Here is a 13,968-nt window from a genome sequence, read left to right as displayed (position 1 = left end):
TTTTACCACAAAAAAAATGGGAAAACGTATTGACTCGAGTATAAGCCTAGGGTGTCCATGTGCATGCCTCACTGTGGCCATGCCTAGACTGACGTTTTTAACATGCCCGGCTTTGAAAAGTCGGTGCTCCCCAGCCGTAGGTTCTCCATACAACAAACTTTGCACACTTGTAGAGGAAAACTGGGGCTACGTGTGTGCCAAGTTCTGGGTCCAGGGGACCTACGACCGGATGGTACCGGGTCCCCAAATTCATCGGAGAAATTACCGTTTAACATTGGTGTCTATGGAACAGGTGCCCAGCTTTGAAAAATCGGTGCTCCCCAGCCGTAGGTTCTCCAGACAACAAACTTCGCACACTTGTAGAGGAGAAATGGGGCTACGTGTGTGCCAAGTTCTGGATCCAGGGGACCTACGACCGGATGGTACCGGGTCCCCAAATTCACCAGAGAAATGACCGTTTAACATTGGAGTCTATGGAACGGGTGCCCAGCTTTGATAAATCGGTGCTCCCCGGCCGTAGGTCCCCCGGACAACAAACTTTGCACACTTGTAGAGGAAGAGTGAGGCTATACATGTGCCAAGTTTGACCTATGGACGGCCGGTACCGGGTCCCCAAAGTCCAGGAGATCAGGTGCAAAAAGGTGACTCGCGTATAAGCCAAAAAATGTGCTGAAAAACTCTGCTTATACTCGAGTATATACGATATATATAATTTTTTTGCTTTAAACTTGCCCACTTAATAACCAAGAAATAAAAATGATCAAATTGCGGATTCCTTCATGAATTGCTATTGGAGCTAATGGATGGACTTTAATTGCTCATAATGCTGTTCAGATGATTGCTGCCGTTTGTTACATCGTTATTGGTTACATAGGTCTCTGTAGCTGATGATTACTTTTCATTGCTTCAAGCAGATAATATAAGCACAAGGGATGAAGGGGAAGGCTACATATAGATACTGAAGACTGTAGACATGTGAATGATGGTTAGCTTGTACCGTGCAAGAAGGACTAGAATGCTCTTGTCTCAGCTTACATGCTGCCTGGTCATTCTATGTTTGGCTTCCTTAGAGTTCATTACAATAAAGCCAAAATAATTCACTGTCTCTGCCAAGACTCCTTTAACATCTCTGGTACTGTAATAATACTGACTGTGGCCTACAACCATTAGTTCAAATTGTATATTCTACCACTTTAATGCCCTTCACTGCTTTAAGGATTATGTCCTCGAAGAGGTCAACCACAGCGCTTCAGGAAGATGGCGCCATCTTTGTATTGCTGGCAAATATTCCATACATTTGTGGGAATCCACTACTGTTCACTCACAGCCGTCCAGTTTTGTTTTACTAACGTCCCCGTTGGCCATGGCTGGGAGGACCTCATCCTCTGGGCCTTCCTGTATGTCGTTGTCCATGGTCTGGTTGCCCTTGCTGTTGATGGAGGTAAGCTGCAGGGCCTCGCCTTTCTCGTTGAGTTCTGCCAGCTCTTTGGCACTGCAGGTAGGGGTGGGTGTTTCGTCGGTGTTGTGGAAGGTGTCGTAGTCCACTTCGTAGAAACCTTCTTCTAGAGTCAGGACAGGCATGAACCGATGGCCCCATAGGACCTCTCTTTCCACGTAGGAGCTGCGGGCTTGGCATGTCATCCCTAAAGAATAAACAGAGCATAAAGAGAACCTGTGAATTTTACGTTGCCAGATTTGTAGTATGTATAGATTACCACTTGAGATGTGTCAGAATGTTTGCTTACAGTTTATCATTGATTGCTAGAGAGAACAAAAAAAAAGGAAAGAGGATAGATAGTATTTAATATGAGTTAAAGCGGATGTGCCATGAAAAAAAAATATTAAAAGCCAGCAGCTACAAATACTGCAGCTGCTGACTTTTAATATTAGGACACTTACCTGTCCTGGAGTCCAGCGCCGTCCGCAGCAGAGGACGAGCGATCGCTCGTCACTCTGCTGCCCCCCGCCATCCTCCGTGAGGGAACCAGGAAGTGAAGCGCTCCGGCTTCACTACCCGGTTCCCTATGGCGCATGCGTGAGTTGCGCTGCTCCGCTGATTGGCTCCCGGTGTGCTCTGGGAGCCGAGTGTTCCCAGGGCACAACGGGGGGGGGGAGAGGGGGGGGGGAGGTGACGTTCTGCCCGCAGTCTGCCCGAGAATGTGTGGCCGGAAGTGGGTGCAAATACCTGTCTTTAGACAGGTATCTGCACCCCCCCTCCCCCTGAAAGGTGTCAAATGTGACACCGGAGGGGGGGAGGGTTCCGATCAGCGTGAGTTCCACTTTAGGGTGGAGCTCCGCTTTAATCGATTTTTTTTTTTTTTACTGCCCCCCAACGGCTCCCCCTTTAGTTTTAGAGGCAGTGGTTGGAGGCGTACACATGCCGCGGCAGGAATTACTGTCGCTTTCAGAAGGCGCTACGCTAAGTGCCGATTCACACTGGGGCGACGTAGCCGCCTGACAAGTTGCGCTTTATGCAGTGCAATGGAACCGTTTTAATGGGAGCGTCTCAAGTCACTCCGACTTAGAAAAAGGTTCCTGTACTACTTTGAGGCGACTTCAGAGCGGCTTGCATTGACTTCTATTAAAGAAGTCGTTTGCAAGCCATGCTGAGGTCGTGCTGTGCGGGGGGCGACTTCAGAGTCAGAAGACTTTGAAGCCGCCACCAGTGTGAACCGGCACTAAATAGGGCCACTCTGCAAGTGCCTGAAACACAGATGCTAGTGCGGGCTGTACAGCAGGGCTTTGACAAATTTGCTTGGAATCTAGGAAAAGCTAAAAAAGTTAGGATCCAGGAACGCGCCCCGTCCCGACGAGCTCGCGTGCAGAAGCGAACGCATACATGAGTAGCGCCCGCATATGAAAGCGGTGTTCAAACCACACATGTGAGGTATCGCCGCGATTGGTAGAGCGAGAGCAATAATTTTAGCCCTAGACCCCCTCTGTAATTCAAAACATGCAACCTGTAGGTTTTTTTAAACGTTGCCTATGGAGATTTTAGAGGGTGAAAGTTTGTCGCCATTCCACGAGCGGACGCAATTTTGAAGCGTGACATGTTGGGTATCAATTTACTTGGCGTAACATTATCTTTCACAATATAAAATACATTGGGCTAACTTTACTGTTGTCTTATTTTTTTAATTAAAAAAAAGTGTATTTTTTCCCAAAAAAGTGTGCATGCAAGACCGCTGCGCAAATATGGTGTGACAGAAAGTATTGCAATGACCGCCATTTCATTCTCTAGGGTGTTAGAATAAATAATATATATGATGTTTGGGGGTTCTAACTTCTAAGTAAAGGGAAGGAAATGGAAACAGGCAGGGAAGCTCCATTAGCATTGCTGGTTGTCTTGTCCTACCAACGAGCAATAATTCTAGTACTAGACTTCCTCTGTAACTCTAACCTGGTAACCGTTCATTTTTTTTTTTTTTTTTTTTTAAAGTGTCACCTATGGAGAATTTTAGGTACCATAGTTTGTCACCATTCCACAACCGTGCGCAATTTTAAAGCGTGACATGTTTGGTATCTATTTATTTGGCGTATCATCTTCTTTCACATTATAAAAAAAAAAATTGCGCTAACTTCACGGCTTCATTTTTTTTTAATTCATGAAAGTGTATTTTTCCCCCAAAAGTTGTGTTTAAAAGACTGCTACACAAATGCAGTGTGACATCAAATATTGCAACAGTCACCATATTTATGTCTAGATTCTCTGCTAAAAAAATATATATATATATATATATATATATATATATATATATATATATATATATAATGTTTGGGGTTCTAAGTAATTTTATAGCAAAAAATACAGATTAAAACAAATGTCAGAAATAGGCTTAGTCATGAAAGGGTTAAATGATAAGTTCACCTTTCTGAACATGTTATATATTATACCCTTATTTAAGGTAACATCTTCAGCGACCTTCCCTCACACCACTGATCCCTGCCCACCTCATAGTAACAGCGGGGGGGTCCTCTCCATGCACACGCTGTCACAATTTGAAAACCGTGTGGCCGATGCGAGGCTCCCTCCCCCCCCCCCCCCACACACAGCCGCATTATTCATTTACAGTTCTGTGAATGAATGAACTACAAGTACCGTCTTCCATTGCAGCAAACTTCTTGTAGTTCTCAATACACTGCGATGGTGCTGATGAGCGCTCTTGTAGTTCATTGATTATTCCTGCTCTCTAGTAACTGTCTGCCCGTACAGGCAGAGAGTCTGCAGGAGCCTGGCATTGCACCCACGATCGGCTGATTGCAGGTGCAATGCTCTGCAGACTCCTAAGAAGAAAAAAAAATAATGACTTTAGATACCAGTCACTTTGATTATTTGGTCTGTGTGAATGTTAGGCTGGCCATACATTATACAATTTTTTTTATTAACCATTTACCGACCGGCTCACGCTGATATACTTTGGCAAAGTGACACAGGTGCGCAAAACGACCTATCCATACGTCGCTGTGTCATCGGCGGCTAGCGGGCGCACGGAGAGGCAGAAAACAAGACTATGTAAACAAGGCATTTCCCTGTTCTGCCTAGTGACATGACAGGGATCTACTGCTCCCAGTGATCTGGTGCAGTGATCTCTGCCATTTTCTAATGAGCCCATCCCCCCTACAGTTAGAACACACTGAGGGAAACACAGGTAACCCCTTGATCGCCATCTTGTGCTTAACCCCTTTCCCTGCCAGTGACATTTACACAGTAATCGGTGCATTTTCATAGCACTGATCGCTGTATAAATGCTAATGGTCCCAAAATAGTGTCAAAAGTGTCCGATCTGTCTGCCGCAATGTTGCAGTCACGATAAAAATCACAGATCACCGCCATAACTAGTTTAAAAAAAACTGCAGGTGATAAAATACCACCAAAAGAAAGCTCTATTTGTGGGGGGGAAAAAGGACGTAAATTTTGTAAGAATTTTTTTTTTTTTTAAATATCATAAATATATCCCCTATTTTGTAGACGCAATAACTTTTGTAAAAACGCTTATTGAGTTTTTTTTTTTAAAATTGTAATTCTCAAAATCAACAGCAGATGTCACTGTTGGATGGGGAATCTAACTATACATGGCACTCACCGGCATGCATTTCTTTTTATAATTATGTATCTATAAACTATTTGGGTCGGATTCAGAAAGGACTTACGACGACGTATCTCCTGATACGCCCTCGTAAGTCCAAATGTGCGCCGTCGTATCTATACGCGTATTCTGGAAATCAGATACGCCTGAATTTTGCCAAGATACGACCGAAGTAAGTCTCCTACGCCGTCGTATCTTGGGTGCATATTTACGCTGGCCGCAAGGGGCGCTTCCGTAGATTTACGTGTCGAATATGCAAATGACCTAGATACGCCGATTCACAAACGTACTTGCGCCCGTCGCTTTAAGTTTACGTAAGGCGTACGTCCGGCGTAAAGTTACCCCTGCTTTATGAGGCGCAAGTAATGCAAAGGTATGGATGTCGGAACAGCCGTCGTATTTTACGTCGTTTAAGTAAAACGTACGTGAATGGGGCTGAGCGTAGGTTACGTTCACGTCGCATGAATGGACCCGGCGTATCTTAGGGAGTAAATTCGACGTGACTCTGAGCATGCGCGCGCAAGCGCCGTTCGTTCGGCCATGCATTTACATGGGGTCACGCTTCATTAGAATACAACACGCCCACTGCCTTGCTACTTTGAATTACGCAGGCTTACGCCGGCCCATTTACGTTACGCCGGCGTAAATATGGGAGAAAATGCTTTGCTTCTCAATGTTACGTCGCCGATCTCTCTGAATCTGGACCTTTATATCTATTTTAGATAAATGAAGGTCCCTACGCGTCCCTGAAGAGGCCTAATCTAGGCGAAACGTGTAGGACCGCAAGTTTGTGACTTTTTAAGGAAAGAGTGCACTGCGTTGTATTCCTTTTCCATATATATTTTAATGTCATGTACTTCACGAATAAAAATGGATATTTTTTTAATGAGATTTCGTTCTACTTCTTGTCTGATACTGCAAAAATATAAATAAGCACCCTTAAAATCCGATGCATCTCCCCGGATACGGGGTTTCTATACATATTCTTCTATAGCAGGCATATGCAATTAGCGGACCTCCAGCTGTTGCAAAACTACAAGTTCCATCATGCCTCTGCCTCTGGGTGTCATGCTTGTGGCTGTCAGAGTCTTGCTTTGCCTCATGGGATTTGTAGTTCTGCAACAGCTGGAGGTCCGCTAATTGCATATCCCTGTTCTATAGGGATGTAGGTGCTGCATAATTTTTTCCAAAGTGCTTGATCTATATACAATTTTTTCTTTTTATATACAGTGATCAGTGTTGCCAACCATCAGTATTTTTACTGACAGCCAGTAAAAAACAGGCACATTTCTCCCGCCAGTGACAGGAACAGGTTGTCAGTAAAGAAATATGTCTCTGATGCTCCGCTCAGAACTGCGCATCCAGAGTCAGCTGAGACCATTGGAGTTCCTGCTACAGTGTGTATGGGTGGCACCTGTCATTGGATGTGATTGAGAGCAGCGCCAGCCAATGGCTTGCGCTGCTATCAATCCTTCCAACCTAGCCAATCAACGGCCAGGCTGGGAACCGAAGAGGATGACTGGGACGAGCGCGGGACTTTCGAGGGGTGAGGTAAGTAAAACGGGGGCTCGGGGCTGTCGGATGTTTTTTCACCTTAATGCATAGGATGCATTAAGGTAAAAAAAACATTTACCTTTACAACCCCTTTAAAACTTTTGGAAATGCCAGTAAAAACTTGTCAGTAAATTTCAATCTGGTAGGTTGTCAACACTGACAATATTATAAAAAATTATATATATATATTATATATATATACAGTGCACAAATGATAGGTTATATGGTGGTGACTAGAGGGTAATGGGTGGCTTTTGGCTGTGTATAGGGTTATTCTGTAGCTCTTTATTGTTTTGCTAGTATCCGCTCAGCTGTGTTACTGATTGGTAGCTCGCTCTCACTAGGGGCAGAGTGTCCGATCAAACCTCATACACACAATCGGATTATCCGACGGGAATTGTGTGATGATCGGAAAATCCGCCCATTTTGTACGCTCCATCGGACAATTGCTGTCGGATTTTCCGCTGACAAATGCTCAATACCATGCTTTCAAATTGTCTGCCAACAAATGTGTTTACACAATCATGTACAAAACTCCAAAGTACGAACACGCATGCTTAGAAGCAATGCTCACCATAACACAACATTAGCAGAAGTTGCCCAAAGGGTGGCGCTAAAGAGTTGGAAAAAAAACCCACGTAGTTTCGTGTTTGCTGGCCCCCTTTTTTTTTTGCCGTCTTGTATGCAAGACAAGTTCTTGGCTAACGCCCTTCGGACAAAAGTCCTACGATTTGTCCGCAAAAAATCCGATCGTGTGTATAAGGCTTTAGAAATGCTAGTTGTAGTCACATTTACCTGGACTTATTCTTTAACCACTTAAGGACCGCCTCCTGCACATATACGTCGGCAGAATGGCACGGCTGGGCACAAGCACGTACAGGTACGTCCTCTTTAAGTGCCCAGCCGTGGGTCGCGCGCCCGCGACCTGGTCCGAAGCTCCGTGACCGCGGGACCTGCGGACCCGATCGCCGCTGGAGTCCCACGATCGGTCCTCGGAGCTGAAGAATGGGGAGAGCTGTGTGTAAACACAGCTTCCCCGTTCTTCACTGTGGCACCGTCATCGATCATGTGTTCCCTTATATAGGGAATCGCAGTCAATGACGTCACACCTACAGCCACACCCCCCTACAGTTAGAAACACAGATGAGGTCATACATAACCCCTTCAGCGCCCCCTGGTGGTTAACTCCCAAACTGCAATTGTCATTTTCACAGTAAACAATGCATTTTAAATGCATTTTTTGCTGTGAAAATGCCAATGGTCCCAAAAAATGTGTCAAAATTGTCCGAAGTGTTCGCCATAATGTCGCAGTCACGAAAAAAAATCGCTGATCGCCGCCATTAGTAGTAAAAAAACATAATTAATAAAAATGCAATAAAATTATCCCCTATTTTGTAAACGCTATAAATTTTGCGCAAACCAACCGATAAACGCTTATTGCGATTTTTTTTATACCAAAAATATATAGAAGAATGCGTATCGGCCTAAACTGAGGGAAATTTTCTTTTTTTTTTAAATATTTTTGGGGGATATTTATTATAGCAAAAAGTAAAAAATATTGAATTTTTTTCTAAATTGTCGCTCTATTTTTGTTTATAGCGCAAAAAATAAAAACCGCAGAGGTGATCAAATACCACCAAAAAAAAGCTCTATTTGTGGGGAAAAAAAGGACGCCAATTTTGTTTGGGAGCCACGTCGCACGACTGACGCAATTGTCAGTTAAAGCGACGCAGTGCCGAATCGCAAAAACTGGCCGGGTCCTTTAGCTGCCTAAAGGTCCGGGTCTTAAGTGGTTAAAGTTGAAGACATTTCATAGCTTCTCCAATTCCTTTGAGTGTCAGGAACATACCCAACATTGATTTCAACACAGGTAACACAAACACCCTAATCTACAAACCATGAAATGTGTCACGGCAGATATTGATTGTCCAAGAACAGGGTGGGAGGTGTGAAAGTTGTGGAACTAATCTATTTCCGTTACATCATCCTATCTTTGGTGTCAGGAAGTCTGCATAGGTGTTAATTCTTCGATTCACATGGCTACATGTGTGAATTGTTGTCGGATCACCAGGGTTGGAGGTGTTAAAACTGTATTTCTCTTATCGTCCATGGAGGGACACAGCTCCTTAAATCTTGACAAGTGGGTTATGTTCCCTGTTCACAGGAGAGCTCTCCTGTGAACAGGAACATAACCCACTTGTCAAGACTTAAGGAGCTGTGTCTGTCCATGGACGACAGAGAAAAGGATTTTACGGTGAGTACAAAAAATGCCTATTTTTATGTGAAAGACAGATGGTGTCAAAGGCCCCCAACCCTATTCAGGGATGGTTGCTTCAGTCTGACACATTGCATGGTGATTGGATTAAGGTGTCTACGCTTCCTGTGTAGATATAAATTCTGAGGTATGTAAACCCTCACCTTGTAAAACAACCCAGGCAGTTTTTAAACACTTTAGTACCGCCCTATAGCCAAAAGACAGCTACAGCGCGGTACTATAGACATCCTCCCAGAACCCTGCAGCCTTTTGTGGTGCGCATCGGGGCGTGCTCTGTGACACAGAAGATCACAGGTTGGGGTAAAGGGCCAATCACAGTGGCCCTTTACCATGCGATCAGCTGTGTCCAATCATAGCTGTTCACGTAAACCAGTGGTCTCAAAGTACCGGCCCGCGGGCCATTTGCGGCCCGCGGACCAGTTATAAATGGCCCGCAGGCAGGGCGGAAGTGGGGGGAGCAAAGAGGAAAAAAATTTTTTTTTTTGTGAGCTGGCGTCATCTGGTGGTGAGCCGTTGGTATTACAAGTTATTACCACCAGATGTGAGCTGGCGCCATCTGGTGGTGGCCGTTGGTATTACAAGTTAAGCATTACAAGTTAAACAGCAATTCTAATGTCATTTTACACTATTTTCACTGCCATCTTCTTCCCTCTAATTAGAACCCCCAAACATTATATATATTTTTTATCCTAACACCCTAGAGAATAAAATGGCGATCGTTGAAATACTTTCTGTTACGCCGTATTTGCGCAGCGGTCTTACAAGCACACTTTTTTGGGAAAAAATTACACTTTTTTTAATAAAAAAATAAGACAACAGTAAAGTTATCCCCATTTTTTTTAATATTATGAAAGATAATGTTACGCCGAGTAAATTCATACCCAACATGTCACGCTTCAAAATTGCGTCCGCTTGTGGAATGCCGACAAACTTTTTTACCCTTTAAAATCTTCATAGGCGACGTTTAAAAAAATCTACAGGTTGCATGTTTTAAGTTACAGAGGAGGTCTAGTGCTAGAATTATTGCTCTCGCTCTACCAATCGCGGTGATACCTCACATGTGTGGTTTGAACACCGTTTACATATGCGGGCGCTGCTCGCGTATGTGTTCGCTTCTGCGCGCAAGCTCGTCGGGACGGGGTGCGTTTTCTGGCTCCTAACTTTTTTAGCTGGCTCCTAGATTCCAAGCAAATTTGTCAAACCCTGACTTACACCAGTGCTGGTGGTAATAATGCGCTCGCTGACACCAGTGCTGGGGGTTAATAATGTGTTCGCTGACACCAGTACTGTTGTTTTTGAAGTTTGAAAGTTTGCATGCGGCCCCCCATGGCATATGAAAACTTGTCTTGTGGCCCTCAGGTAATTTGAGTTTGAGACCCCTGACGTAAACAGTCTTGCTGGTTATCGGCAGTCCTTTCCTCATAGAGGAAAGAGTAACCGCTCAAATTAACCTAAGAGCCTTCTCACTGGATCCAAACCATGGCTGCCGGCAATGCAATAGTAATGCAAAAATAGGGGATAACTTGGACAGCCGCACTCCAAAAAACGTTCCTTTTATTAAAACTGGTCACAAAAAATACATGCCACAGCAAAAATTGGAACAGAATCTGACGCGTTTCACACCGTTACACGGTGCTTAAAGCGGAGGTTCACCGGTACAATATACCTTTTCCCCTTAGCTTCATGCTCGTTTTGTCTAGGGGAATCGGCTAGTTGTTTTAAAATATGATCTGTACTTACGGTTTACGAGATGCATCTTCTCCGCCGCTTCCGGGTATGGGCTGTGGGACTGGGCGTTCCTATTTTGATTGACAGTCTTCCGAGAGGCTTCCGACGGTCGCATCCATCGCGTCACGATTTTCCGAAAGAAGCCGAACGTCGGTGCGCAGGCGCAGTATAGAGCCGCACCGACGTTCGGCTTCTTTCGGCTACTAGTGACGCGATGGATGCGACCGTCGGAAGCCTCTCGGAAGACTGTCAATCAAGAAGGAACGCCCGCTCCCGAAGACCCATACCCGGAAGCGATGGAGAAGATGCATCTCGAAAACGGTAAGTACAGATCATATTTTAAAACAACTAGCCGATTCCCCTAGACAAAACGAGCAGGAATCTAAGGGGATTGTTTAAAAAAATATATTAATGGGTGAACTCCCGCTTTAATCATAGCTATGATTAAGCACTGTGTAACGGTGTTAAACGCGTCAGCTTCTGTTCTAATTTTTGCTGTGGCATGTATTTTTTGTGACCAGTTTTAATAAAAGGAACATTTTTTGGAGTGCGGCTGTCCAAGTTATCCCCTATTTTTGCAGTCCTTTCCTCATGTTCTATGTCTGTGTGAAGAAAGGACTGTCCATAACCGACAAGCCTGTTAGCACATTGTTTACACTGATAATCAGGGCACCGATTGTCAGTGTCCTGATTATCAGTGCAGCCCCATCAATGTCCTGATTATCACATGCAGCCCCATCAGTGTCCTGATTATCACATGCAGCCCCATCAGTGTCCTGACAATCAGTGCAGCCCCATCAGTGTCCTGACAATCAGTGCAGCCCCATCAGTGTCCTGATTATCAGTACAGCCCCATCAGTGACCATTGTAAACACGTAGGGCCAGATTCACGTAGATCTGTGGCGGCGTAACTTATCGCATTTACATTACGCCGCCGCCGCAAGTTTTACGGGCAAGTGCTTGATTCACAAAGCACTTGCCTGTAAAGTTGCGGCGGCGTAGCGTAAATCCCCTCGGCGCAAGCCCGCCTAATTCAAATGATCCGGGTAGGGGGCGTGGGTCATTTAAATTAGGCGCGTTCCCGCGCCGAACGTACTGCACATGCGCCGTCCCTAAAATTTCCCGATGTGCATTGCGGTAAATGACGTCGCAAGGACGTCATTGGTTTCGACGTGAACGTAAATGGCGTCCAGCCCCATTCACGGACGACTTGCGACGCGGGAACGACGGCCATACTTAACATTGGATACGCCACCTAGGGGGCAGCTTTATCTTTACGCCGCGTATCTCTTACGGAAACGGCGTAAATTTACTGCGACGGGCAAGCGTACGTTCGTGAATCGGCGTAACGACTCATTTGCATATTCTACGCCGACCGCAATGGAAGCGCCACCTAGCGGCCAGCGTAAATATTGCACCCTAAGATACGACGGCGCAGGCCGTCGTATCTTAGGCATGTTTAAGTGTATCTCAGTTTGAGAATACACTTAAACATACGACGGGCTTAGATTCGGAGTTACGTCGGCGTATCTACAGATACGCCGGCGTAATTCTTTGAGAATCTGGCCCAGGGATCCACGTCCTGTCAGGGAGAGGAGACCGATGGTGTGTCCCATGTATATAGGGATAACCATCGGTCACCTCCCCCCAGTCAGTCCCCTCCCCCCACAGTAAGAATCATCCAAGAAGGGCACACATTAACCCCTTCCTCGCCCCCTAGTGTTAACCCCTTCCCTGCCAGTCACATTTATACAGTAATCAGTGCATACTTATAGCACTGTTCGCTGTATAAATGTGAATGGTCCCACAAATTTGTCAAAAGTGTCCGATGTGTCCGCCGCAATATCGCAAGTCCTGACAAAAATCGCAGATCACCATCATTACTAGTAAAAAAATTATAATAATAATAAAAAAAAAAATGTCATAATTCTATCCCCTATTTTGTAGGCGCTATAACGTTTGCGCAAACCAATCACTATACGGTTATTGCGATTTTTTTTTCTCCAAAAATATGTAGAAGAATACGTATCGTATTTTTTTTATTATTATTATTGGATATTTATTATAGCAGAAAGTAAAACATTTAGTTTTTTTTTCAAAATTTACGCTCTATTTTTGTTTATATCGCAAAAAATAAAAACAGCAGAGATGATCAAATACCACCAAAAGAAAGCTCTATTTGTGGGAAAAAAAGGACATCAATTTTGTTTGGGAGGCACGTCGCACGACCGCGCAATTGTCATTCAAAGCGTGACAGTGCTGAAAGCTGAAATTTCGCCTGGGCAGGAAGGGGGTATATGTGCCCAGTAAGCAAGTGGTTAAGGAGAACTTTGATAAAAAATAAATGTATACTAATTTAGCGCGAAAGTTAGAGCGCCTACAAACTACAGTATATATACTTGATTTGTTTTTTATTTTTTAATACTACTAATGGTCCAAATCATTTGGGGGAGGGGGGTTTATATTTCAGGGGTTGGGCTTGGCCCCTTAGTTCCAGTGAAGGGAACTTTTAAGTCGTCGGCATACCAAGATATTTTTGACAATTTTATGCTCTTTCATTTTGGGGACGGTCCCTTCCTGTTCCAACATGACTACGCACCAGTGCACAAAGCAAGGTCGATAAAGACATGGATGAGCGAGTGTGGGGTGGAGGAACTTGACTGGCCTGCACAGAGTCCTGACCTCAACCCGAATGAATTCGAGTGGAGACTGCGAGGCCAGGCCTTCTCATTCTCATCAATACCTGACCTCACGACTGCGCTTCTGGAAAAATGGTCAAACATTCCCATAGACACACTCCTAAACCTTGTGGACGGCCTTCCCAGAAGATTTGAAGCTGTTATAGCTGCAAAGGGTGGGCCAACTCAATATTGAACCCTACAGTCTAAGGCTGGGAGACCATTAAAGTTCATGTGCGTGTAAAGGCCGGCGTCCCAATACTTTTGGTAATACAGTGAAACCTCGGATCGCGAGAAACGCGGTTAACAAGCGTTTTGAAAAACGAGCACTTTTTTTTTTCCTTTAAATCCTGATTCGGTTTGCGAGTGTTGTCTCGCAAAACAAGCAGGATTCAAGCCGCAGCAGTGTGCAGTACCGCATTTGGCCTGAGGTGCGGGGGCGCCGGAGTTGATTGGAACCGTTTGGAAATACTCAGTTCCCGAGCCTTTCCAAGTTCAGCCGAGCTGTCCCCGACCCTTTCCGAGGCTCTCCGGCGCCCCCCCACCTCTGGCAACATGTGATATTGCATGCCATAGAAGTCAATGTGAAATAAATTATTTTTGTTTCCATTGACTTGAGGAAACTCGCTTTGATACTCGCTCGTAA

The 13,968-nt window shown here is 44.8% G+C and overlaps 1 protein-coding gene across 1 annotated transcript in view; it reads right to left on the bottom strand.

Moving 5' to 3' along the window:
* Window positions 1-790: 790 nt before the first annotated feature.
* LOC120916297 (G protein-activated inward rectifier potassium channel 4-like) overlaps window positions 791-13,968 on the bottom strand; it is a 65,944-nt gene continuing 52,766 nt past the window's right edge. Inside the window, exon 3 of the mRNA XM_040327188.1 lies at window positions 791-1,643. Within this exon, the coding sequence (XP_040183122.1) occupies window positions 1,318-1,643 (326 nt within the window). The 3' untranslated portion in view covers window positions 791-1,317. The remainder of the gene's footprint in view (window positions 1,644-13,968) is intronic.

This window comes from Rana temporaria, chromosome 10 (assembly GCF_905171775.1).
Source record: "Rana temporaria chromosome 10, aRanTem1.1, whole genome shotgun sequence".
Lineage (NCBI taxonomy): Eukaryota > Metazoa > Chordata > Amphibia > Anura > Ranidae > Rana > Rana temporaria.
Note: the sequence above shows the minus strand (reverse complement) of the source record. Positions and strands in the feature narration are given on the sequence as shown.